This window comes from Notothenia rossii (assembly GCF_949606895.1).
Source record: "Notothenia rossii genome assembly, chromosome: 4".
Taxonomy (NCBI): Eukaryota; Metazoa; Chordata; class Actinopteri; order Perciformes; family Nototheniidae; genus Notothenia; species Notothenia rossii.
Window position 1 is genome coordinate 91439818 of NC_136902.1, and position 12500 is coordinate 91452317.

The 12500-nt window shown below is 39.4% G+C and overlaps 1 protein-coding gene across 1 annotated transcript in view; it reads right to left on the reverse strand.

The window, feature by feature from the left end:
• Positions 1-12500, reverse strand: part of LOC307034965 (chloride channel protein 2-like) — a gene marked incomplete at its 5' end in the record, with an annotated part of 153871 nt that overhangs the window by 23361 nt on the left and 118010 nt on the right. The window contains one exon of the mRNA XM_079673889.1: positions 11085-11117. Within this exon, the coding sequence (XP_079530015.1) occupies positions 11085-11117 (33 nt within the window). The remainder of the gene's footprint in view (positions 1-11084; positions 11118-12500) is intronic.

Sequence of the window (12500 nt, forward strand, 5' to 3'; positions counted from 1 at the left end):
GCGGCTAACCTGCCCCGGAGCAGGTTAGATTGCAGGCTAAGAGCTCAACTCAGTGAAAGCACTGCCTGCTGACCAATCAGAGCTCAGTGTGCGGAGTTTAAAGCGATCAAGTCATATTACAGGAGAAAGGAAATACAGAAAAGCTGCCGTTGCAGAAAAGACGGCCGGCAAAAATCACCGACTGTGTGAACGTGAACATTAATAGAATATCACCTCCCATCTTCAGAGCAATCTGACTATTATAACATTAGCGTTAAGAAAGCTTACTTAAATATCTGCCACAACATAAGTAACCGGATCAAAGTAACATTAAGTACAGTCCGCGGCATATCACATCATAATGTATCATATATCTCCTTATCTGAGTCAGCTGAGCCGTATCTGGCCGTGCAACACTCACAGTGTCACATACTGTATGCAGAAGGATTATTTTAAGCAACACATTAAATTGACGAAACACTCGATTCAAATGTAATGAAAGTCAGATGGTGTCTTAGACGGGGCAGTGATATCATAAACCTGTTGATGTACGCATTCAAACACTTGTTCTGTTACCAGCTGTATTCACCTTGCAGGTGCAGCTATGTGGCTTTGATCCTGGATAAAGTGTTTAAGTCATGGATGTTTAAAGTTTAACTTCTTCATATGTCTAATATTATAGTTGACTTTTCATTCAGGAAGTATGACGCTGCTCTGTCAGTACGCTTCTCCATGTTTGTGATTGGTCGAATGCTCCAAATACCACCCCTTTCATGTGAACGCGCACCTAACTAGATAGGACACGGCTGGCTTGAGCGATCCACTTGATAACCCGCGTCGTAGGACCGTTTAGCGAGAGCGCGTATGTTTTGGATTAGGCCAACCGGCTAACTCAAACATATCCAGGTTAGGTTGAACCAGCTTCGTAGTATACCCCCCAGTTTTGGGAGAGCAGCCTTTTCGTTTATGCTTTTGCCCTGCCTTTATGTTAGTTTTGTTTAACGTTGGATTGCTGTTAATAAATATATTCCTTTCCACGCTTTTGTTATGGCCAAGAGCCAGGTCATGACATTAGCTTGACATGCTAACATTTGCTAATAAAATAAACACAAGACTTGTGGGGCTGTCATTAGTTTAGCAGGTATTTGGTAATGAACTAACATTTAGGAGAGCATGTCTGACCCTATAGATGGCATAGATGAAAGGCTAGTAGGTCAATTCATTTTATAGATGTCATCCACTGGGGATCATGAATGTTTTTTACCAAATGTTACTGATCTAATCCAACTATTTACAATATATGTAAAAGCGCCACCATCATTCATTGGGATCAGCTGAGACCCATGAATATCTGAACATATTTTAGTAGCAAAACCTCAAGCTTGAACTTCACCTAAATCAATTTAATTCATCCTCTCTAGGAAACATGAATATTTGTAGCAGAAATCCTGACAGTCGACGTGAAAGCTACGAAGATATTTTAGTTTTATCCACAAATCTGTCGAGGGAAGACACAGAAACACCAACAATGCATATCTGTGGCATGCTTAAAAAGTATTCAGACCTGTAATAAACGTTGTTTCTTAAAAATATACATTACTTTCTATTCTTTGGGGCGCACAAACAGCCCATATAGGTTGGCGAAAAATTGCATTTTCACCTCAAATTACAGACAAAACACATTCCTCCTGTGATCCACATGAGATACATAGCACTGTTAATAACATGTCCCTTAATAGAACAGATTATCTCCAACAAGGAGTTTAAGTGATAAGTTATTATTGAAGTGCTGCAGTTTCTGTCTAATGAAGTTCATATCTTCATCGTTCGTCTTTCTATCCTCTGAATAGCTCTCCCAATGATGGCTAAAGACACTGTGGAGTTCATCCCTCATGCTCATGCTCCATGTCTGTTGTTTCAATCTGCACCGCACCAAATGGTGCAACAGGGACACATTGCAGCAATAACTACTGATCACTCGTGCAGGAAACTACCGGCTGACTTCCTCTCTGCTGACACTCACTTTCCTTATCGCTTTCAAGCTCTATTTCTGCGTGTCTGATTAGACTCAAATGTAAAATAACATCGTTAAACACTCAGTGGTTTGAACAATAATGGCGGGCTGTGAAAGAGTCTTAAGAGCTTTGGGAAAAGTTGTAAAAATGGTGAGTCGTTAATGTTAACGATCAATCGCACTGTGGGAGCAAACCACCTTTGAGCCTTGTGGCAACGCTTCATTTGGATAGTCTCTCTTTGTATAATACACAACTGTACATGTTTTACATAACACATGTACAGTTGTGTATTATACAAATGGAGAGAGAGAGAGAGAGAGAGAGAGAGAGAGAGAGAGAGAGAGAGAGAGAGAGAGAGAGCGAGCAAGTAACTGCTTGCAATTGCACTTTTCGCAGCTATTCATAGAAATAATTCCATTAAAAATGCATATAATTTACTGGTTTGAAACTAATGACACAACTTGAACGTTATGCGAGAAACATGATGCTATTTTTTGATTGTGCATCCTTACTCTACGGCCACCATAAAGCTCCAGTGTTTCCCATACATTGATTTATTTGTGGTGGGCCGCCACAAATGGATCTCAAAAAAAAAAAAAAAAATCTTCTTTTTTTTTTTTTGGTGGTGGTCTATGGATAGTGAGGTGGGCTGATGATCGGAAGGATGCGAGTTCAAATCCTGCCTGGAACACCACTTGCCCTTGAGTAAGGCACTTAGCCCTCAGTTACTCCAGGGAGGATGTTCCTGTTGGTTATTGGAAGTTGCTTTGGAATAAGGCGTCTGCTAAATGCCTAAATTGTAAATTATATTTCTGAGAGAATAAACCCCACAGATCCTCAACTCACCATGAACTCACATGTATCATTTGAGGAGGGGGGGGGGGGGGGGGGAGTGGATGCGTGGACCACCCGAATAGGTTAAGGAGCCTTTGGCTTTTCTTGCCGGGGGGGGGGGGGGGGGCTCTGTTTTTTGGGAAACACACCCAAAATGACTGTCTTCACTTTGAAAAGTGAGCAGATCTGAGTGAAAACCATCTTAAGCTCTTTAAATATTCTAAATCCACTGAGATTCATTTTTCACTCTGGCAGAATCTGATGGAGCATCAAACCAGTTCACAAAACAAATTACAGCGAGTACATCACACTCATCTCCAGCAGATTATTTCACACTCTGTGAAATGATTCAGGAAACGAAAGCTTTATCCTGTCCTCTGAATATTGTTCCTATCAGGTACCTGAAGGACACTTTTAATGGAGTCAAGTGGTCTTTGTTATACTGCACAGAACATGCTTTCATTTCAACATACTGTGAAGGTGGTAGCTCTTGACCCCGACGATTTCATATTTAAATCTTTCAAAATCCCATTTTCTGGCTGAAATCTCTTTCAAAGGACTTTCATAGTGGGACGAGTACTCAGATCTTATACTTGAGTACAACTAGAAGTACTCAGATCTTATACTTGAGTACAAGTGTAAGTACTCAGATCTTATACTTGAGTAAAGTAGAAGTACTCAGATCTTGTACTTGAGTAAAAGTAGAAGTACTCAGATGTTGTACTTGAGTAAAAGTAGAAGTACTCGGATGTTGTACTTGAGTAAAAGTAGAAGTACTCAGATCTTATACTTCAGTAAAGGTAGAAGTACTCAGATCTTGTACTTGAGTAAAAGTAGAAGTACTCTGATGTTGTACTTGAGTAAAAGGAGAAGTACTCAGATCTTGTACTTGAGTAAAAGTAGAAGTACTTAGATCTAGTACTTGAGTAAAAGTAGAAGTACTCAGATCTAGTACTTGAGTAAAAGTAGAAGTACTCAGATGTTGTACTTGAGTAAAAGTAGAAGTACTCAGATGTTGTACTTGAGTAAAAGTAGAAGTACTCAGATGTTGTACTTGAGTAAAAGTAGAAGTACTCAGATGTTGTACTTGAGTAAAAGTAGAAGTACTCAGATGTTGTACTTGAGTAAAAGTAGAAGTACTCAGATGCTTTGTGCTGAACTATGGTCAGAAACATACATTTCCATTCCTCAGAAACTGCACATTACCCATGTATAGTGAACAATGGACTGTCCCTAAATGCAGCTGGTAGCCAGCGTCAGTGAAATGTGTGTAATTGTCCTCGGCAGACGAGGCTCCAGATGTCACAGCGACTTTATCTCATTATCTCCTGAATCAACGAGCATTGGGAAAAGCTGCAGTTATTTTTCATAATATTACTGGGTTTAAATCCAACAAGTGGATCACACACACACACACACACACACACACACACACACACACACACACACACACACACACACACACACACACACACACACACACACACACACACACACACACACACACACACACACACACACACACACACACACACACACACACACACACACACACACACACACACACACACACACACACACACACACACACACACACACACACACACACACACACACACACACACACACACACACACACCTTTTTTGTCTTGCATCTGTAAGTGTGTACATATTGGGGAAAAAAAAGACAGTCCCAGACAACTGAAAGGAATAAAGGGGGGGGGGGGGGGGGGGGAGAGGTGCCAAACAAATAAATAAAATGGAGGCCATCATAAATAAAACATAGAGGCATTACACAAGACGCAAGAGTGGGGGAGAAATAATGAGAAAAACAGCGAGGAGAGGCCGAGAGGCGCGGTGGCATCATTTCTTCTGACTGCTGATGTCATTTACCTGCATCAATATTTCACAGCAGAGATGGAAGAGAGGGGGCAGGGGGGGGAGGGGGGGGGCGTGTGACAGACACAGAACATATTTGGGACCAGGGGTGTGAAGCAGAGATGAAGATAAGATTCAGAAGCAGAGAGTAAAAAGTGTGGAGCTGAAAAAAGGGGAAGTAATAATTCATTTCTCGTCCGTTTGTGAGAAGGAAATGACACTAATGCTCTTTTAAAGTATTTGAGGATCTTAATTTGAGGATCCAGCGAAGAGGGGAAATGTTAAACCATGCGCAAAGGAAATAATACTCTATCTTAGATTCTAACTTCTTAAAGAGAATCCAAATGTGTTTTCATCCAGTGGGGGATATTCTAGAAATAATATCAAATAAATAGTTAAAAATGTTTATATAAGCATAAGAAATTAAAACAATAAAAAATAAAATAACGATAATATCAAATCAAATAAATAACAGAAGTAAAAAATAAAAACAATTATTCATCCAACTATATGAAATTAAAGTAATATTTGCAATAAAAATATAAAACTAAGTAAATAATATAAAAGATAATATCAAATAAAATAAAGATAATTCATGTGTTTAATCAAGAAAATTTACAAAAAAAAGATAACTTAAAGGGGACCTATCATGCAAAATACACTTTCTGATGTCTTTTTTACATCAATGTGTCCCCGTTGTGTCGGGGATCTCACGCAGCGTCAGAAAATAAAACCCCCTCTTTTTTCCTCCGTACCCAAATCTCTAAAAACGGGGAACAACGGAGCTGATCAAGATTTGCGTCCGATATGACGTAATATCTGAAATGTGGACCCACGGGCCAATCAGAAACGTTGCTATCAGAAACAATGCCCGACTGTTTAGGACGTAATATGGTCGGTGTTTACATTAGCATGGCTAACACTCAGAGCTAACCTGTACTGGAGAGCATGTGTGTGAAGAAGCAGGAAGTAAAAAGGAACTCACCTTGTGGTATAACCGGCAAGAGAGAAAGCCTTTGAGCTCCATACTGTTTCAGAGAGAATCCTTGATAATCCATGATATGGAGTTTCATCACGGCAGTATTTAGTTTAGACAGTAGCTGCCGGGTCCCGCATGAGCTCAGACCCCTCCTTTTGATTTGTATCATTTTTTTTTTTAAAGCTTTATACCGCAAATCAGCACTTTTGAAAACAGGAAGTGAAATAGAGGGATATGAGGCATGGCTAGAATGGGTGATCTGTATTTTGAGCCAAACATTTCATAGACATGTTTTTTATATATTTGTAAAAATCTGAGACCTATGCTATTGCCTAAAAATAGCATGATAGGTGCACTTTAAGTTAAAATAGAAAAAATGTGTATGGACACAAGAGGTTCAAGTAAAATGTGAAATAAAAGGATCAAATAAAATACAAATAAGAAGTCAATGTAAAAATGGGCAGGAATAAAAAAAAAAAAATATATATATTCATCCAACTGTATGAAGTTAATGTGAACGTTTGCAATTAATAGATCAAATACAAATAAATTGCCACATGCTCTTATAAGCAGCTGCATATTAAACACATCTCCTGATGACAGGGTGTTCATGCACACGCTCCCATTGCTACAGGGGTTTATTAATAATTAGCTCACTGCAATAATGGCTAACATGCTTCTAGGCCCACTTAACACATCTAAAAAAGAAATCTCAGCGCCACTAATGCACCATCTGTCTCAGCTTCATACAGTGGCTCCTCACGGGTACACTTAACAACTCACTGGACGTTATTACATCACAAGCAGCAGTGGTGGATGAGAGCCCTTTGAACCTTGGTGTCCAATCATTAAGGCTAATCCCTTTGACATGTAAAGGTAAGGCACGAAGGCAGAGGACATTGTGGTTTATCATCATTGTTTACATACTTGGGGAATAAAGGGATTAAATGAAACCTTATCATTTTAAAATGGCAAACAGTTCAGTTTTTCCCATCCATTGATTTAATTGTGGCGGGCCGCAATTACATTTTTTTTTTTTTTGGTGGTGAGGTGGGCTGATGATCGGAAGGTTGCGAGTTCAAATCCCGCCTGGAACACCACCACTAGTGTGCCCTTGAGTAAGGCACTTAGCCCTCAGTTACTCCAGGGAGGATGTCCCTGTTGGTCATTGTAAATCGCTATGGTATAAGGCGTCTGCTAAATACCTAAATTGTAAATTATATTTCTGGGAGAATAAACCCCACAGATCCTCGACTCCGGTGTGTCTCACTCATTAACAACGCCACACAGAGAAACAAGAACGTTGTCCGCTAGCCATGAACTCGCACGTATTTTCTTATTTGAGGGGGGGGTGGATGCGTGGGCCACCCGAATAGGTTAAGGGTCCCTTGGCTTTTCTTGCCGGGGTCATTTCACGTGTTTAAATCCAGATATCAAGATCCTTTAGTTATAAAACAAAACAAGTGACCGTACTGTATTTACTTGGACTAATATTTCCTCTGCATGTGGACATAGACTTGATGTCATATCGAGGTGATGAGTCCAAATTGCACGAGAACAACTCTAACAAACAAATAAGCTTTTAACTAGCCACCATCCGCTAACTGTAAATCACATTTTATGTATTACATATAATCTATTTATTAGATTATAAAATGCATTATGTTATATTTTATTTATTGTTTATTTTATTTGTTCTACAATGGAACAACTGTTTCCAAAAAACCACCTAAGGCGTTCCTATTGGCTAGCGCTCCTATCGGATATTATTGTATGTGATAAACTTAGGGGCGGGACCTCTCTAAACAGTTGACCAATCACCACAGAGCCGGCCAGCTAACCAATCAGAGCCATTAAAGCATTGAGACATGTCACAGTAGAGACAATACACAATGATATACACCTGAACATCAGCAGGAAAGGACTCTTTAAAGTAGAGACACTACATACTGATATACACCTGAACATCAGCAGGAGAGGACTCTTTAAAGTAGAGACTCTACATACTGATATACACCTGAACATCAGCAGGTGAGGACTCTTTAAAGTAGAGACACTACATACTGATATACACCTGAACATCAGCAGGAGAGGACTCTTTAAAGTAGAGACACTACATACTGATATACACCTGAACATCAGCAGGAGAGGACTCTTTAAAGTAGAGACACTACATACTGATATACACCTGAACATCAGCAGGAGAGAACTCTTTAAAGTAGAGACACTACATACTGATATACACCTGAACATCAGCAGGTGAGGACTCTTTAAAGTAGAGACACTACATACTGATATACACCTGAACATCAGCAGGAGAGGACTCTTTAAAGTAGAGACACTACATACTGATATACACCTGAACATCAGCAGGAGAGGACTCTTTAAAGTAGAGACACTACATACTGATATACACCTGAACATCAGCAGGAGAGGACTCTTTAAAGTAGAGACACTACATACTGATATACGCCTGAACATCAGCAGGAGAGGACTCTTTAAAGTAGAGACACTACATCCTGATATACACCTGAACATCAGCAGGAGAGGACTCTTTAAAGTAGAGACACTACATACTGATATACACCTGAACATCAGTAGGAGAGGACTCTTTAAAGTAGAGACACTACATACTGATATACACCTGAACATCAGCAGGAGAGGACTCTTTAAAGTAGAGACATTAAATATCACTATATAACTCCATATTTCTTAACAGAAAAACCTGCCACTAAATGACTGAGATTACAAATCAAATCAATACTTCCACATTGACTCAGTGTTATTATACTCTTTGTTATCCCCACATGTACTGAACCTAACAACTAACAGGCTCAATTATTTCCCAGAAATAATGCAGCATGCTGCGGTGAATCCATAACGAGATTCTTTTGAATTTCACTACAGTGGAAACAGTAATGGCTTTTGAAAAGTATATTTGAGATTCGACCTTTAACGTGGCACCCTATCTGGGATAATACATATGATTGTAAGCTGACTTGAGTGCAAACTGTGCTGTGTTATTGAAACAGACAGATTCTGGTAATGTGTGAAACGTAGAACATTTCGTGATTCATCCTTTTCATTAATACATTCGAAGAAATGTGATTGGTCGTTCAGTTTCCGCTACACATCCCGAGCACTGTGCTGTAATGATGTGAAATACACGCCGGAGGGTTCACTCTGTACACCACCTAATGAAAAAACACTCGTCATTTTTTACTTTTCGTTTAGTTCCTCAAGGCACGTCTGACTTCTGAGCACCAAAGGAGTGTGTTGGGAACCAAAGTGATGAATTCTTGCGTGGTATTTCGTAGCTGAGAAAGGCCAATTTTAAGAGCAACATCTTGTATTTCTTTCCTTACTTCTCAGCAAAGATCCAGCCGTAACAAAGTAATTTATGAGCTGCACAGAAAACGGGTTTACACACAAGCCTCAGAGCGACGGATGAAGAATGATCTGACAGCGCTGTGTGCTTGTGAATGATTGAAAATGTGTACAGACTTCAATAATTATCCCCGACATGTGAAACTAATGGAGCTCCTGAAAGTGCCTCAAGTGTAAATCATTAATAGTGCTAATAGAGTTACACTGACACCAAAATGACTGCAAGAAGGGAGAATAGTGTGTTCTTGAATTATGTTTACATTAAAGTGATATTGGGGAGACATATGAGCATTTACTGAAGGTCTGTGGATAACAGGATGTTCTAGTAACTTGAATGAATGAATAATTGCAGGCCACTAATTGCATTTGAAGTAGCTTTTTGACAGTAACCGTTGAAGTGCATCATCTCTGTATAAAAGACGCCTAAATTGCCCTCTGTTTAAATTGTTCAGATTGAGAGAAAAGCCAGTTTTAGTCAGGGCAGTTTTGAAGAAGCTACAAGGACGTCTTCATTTTAAAAAGTTAAGTTACAGCAGCATTACTTTTTAAACAAGAGTAACTTTTTAAAGAGGCCCTATTCTGCTTTTTGGGGTTGTCCCTCTACTGTAGTTTGATTATATAGGTGTGTGTGCATGTGAATGGTCTGCAAAGGCTAAAATCCCTAAGTTCCCTCACACTCTTGAAATGCCTCCATTAGATTCCTTTGTTTGCTTCCACAACATAATGACATCACCATGTAACACTCGCACTAACTATTGGCTTTCGCTCCAACACATTGTATGTGATAGGCTAAGGGGCGGGACATCTCTAAGCTGGTTGTCCAATCACAACAGAGCCAGCCAGCTAACCAATCAGAGCAGACTGGGCTCTGGTTTCAGACAGAGGGTGAAAAGAGGTGCTGCAGCACAGGCAGTATGAGAACAACAAAGAGCTTTTTGAACATTAAAGCATCGAGACATGTCACAGTAGAGACACTACATACTGATATACACCTGAACATCAGCAGGAGAGGACTCTTTAAAGTAGAGACACTACATACTGATATACACCTGAACATCAGCAGGAGAGGACTCTTTAAAGTAGAGACATACTGATATACACCTGAACATCAGCAGGAGAGGACTCTTTAAAGTAGAGACACTACATACTGATATACACCTGAACATCAGCAGGAGAGGACTCTTTAAAGTAGAGACACTACATACTGATATACACCTGAACATCAGCAGGAGAGGACTCTTTAAAGTAGAGACACTACATACTGATATACACATGAAAATCAGCAGGAGAGGACTCTTTAAAGTAGAGACACTACATACTGATATACACCTGAACATCAGCAGGAGAGGACTCTTTAAAGTAGAGACACTACATACTGATATACACCTGAACATCAGCAGGAGAGGACTCTTTAAAGTAGAGACACTAAATACTGATATACACCTGAACATCAGCAGGAGAGGACTCTTTAAAGTAGAGACACTACATACTGATATACACCTGAACATCAGCAGGAGAGGACTCTTTAAAGTAGAGACACTACATACTGATATAAACCTGAACATCAGCAGGAGAGGACTCTTTAAAGTAGAGACACTACATACTGATATACACCTAAACATCAGCTGGAGAGGACTCTTTAAAGTAGAGACACTACATACTGATATACACCTGAACATCACCAGGAGAGCACTCTTTAAAGTAGAGACACTACATACTGATAAGAAACAAAAAATGAACATATGGTATGTCCCCTTTAAGTCATAAAAAATGGTGTAATGATGCCCCGGTATCCAATTCTCTCTAAACAACCATGTCATAAACAGACATTAATATGCTATCTGCCAATCATCATACATAACATTTCCTTGAGTACAAAAACAATTGCTGGTCTTTCTGGACTCAATGCAATAGAAACAGTGCATGTTTGACAAGACACAAAGTCAACATCTGGTCTCGTTACACTGAATTGAAACAGAAATATTCGTTAGAAATGTGGATAACATGCTCACCAAAAAGTAGCTCTTTAAGATCGTTGGTGGCTCCTAGTACAGGGGAGGACATCATGTTTGATGGGTAACATTTGTTTTACAATAATTTGTACATTTAATTTGAGAGAAGCTAGATCACGAATAAATTATTGATGCTGATTGATTTACGAAGATCAAATGTGGGATTATGTCCAATTAAGGGTTTGGGGGATTGGCCAATTATTGGCTAAATGCATTTTTTTTCCCCGTGTTATTTTGATTATATTGTTCTAGTTTAAGGGTCTGCCCCAAAAGAGCGAGTGCATTCTTACATCTAACTATCTGGGAAAAGGGTACATTTGCACAGTGCTGCTCACAAACCAGCGTGAATGTATCTGATATTACCAATTGTTGGGCTGACGTTTGGGAAAATTAAACATATCGGCCAACACAAATCTCTATGTATGATTGTGAGATGCTGAATAGTGTTATATTTTCAGATATTGAAAGCAAAATAATGTTACAATGATTTGAGAAGAGCTATATCACAAATACATAATTGATGCTGATTGCAAAAAGATTAAAAAGTGGGAATACGTCTACATTAGGGTTGAGGGGATTGGATATTAATTATATCGGGCAATTGGCTATTTCTAATGTTTTACCGTAATTTGATAGTTTAAGGTTCAGGGTTAGGGTCAGGCCCCCAAATAGTAATCTCAACTCTATCTCTCTGAAAAAGGGTTTATTTGGAGTAAACCAGAGTTGGGGTTTGTTGGAAAAGTGGACAGATGGTAGTGGGCACAGTGCCACACAAAAAACTGCTTGAATGGATCTGCTATTGCAATTTGTTAGACTAACGTTGGGGAAAATGTAACATATCGGCCAACACAAATAATTCAATCGTTTTTGATTTTCAGAAATGTATATCTGATAATTTGTCATCCAACGCTATAGCTATTTTTGCACAACCATTTTTCTCAATTTATAATCTCGTTCCATTCGTTGGCGTGCAGTGGCCTGTAATTGTACAGCAGGCTACATCCCAGTTTGTGGGGATCTTTTTCCAATATCTCCCGGGTATTGTCATGCATCATCATTTCATCTGAGTTGCTGCTGTCATTCCAGTTGCTAATGAAGAGATATGACGCTCCTCTCTGGATATTTATCGCTGCATGCACAGAGGAACGTGCTCCAAAGCTTCACGTGGAATACAATCGTTTCTTTTTGATCAATTACAACAAACGTGATGGGATTTTTTCTGCTTCACTCCAGGAACAAGGCGTGTCCTGTGAGGCCGTCACTGATTGGACGCCTCGGGTGAAACAGCTGATGATGGACAGCATGCTTGGTTGAACAGCCGCTTCCTTGTTGACCACTTGACCACATCGTTACTTTAAAATGACACAGATTTGATATTTTTTTCCAGATGCAAAATGCTTTCTTAATGGTATTTTC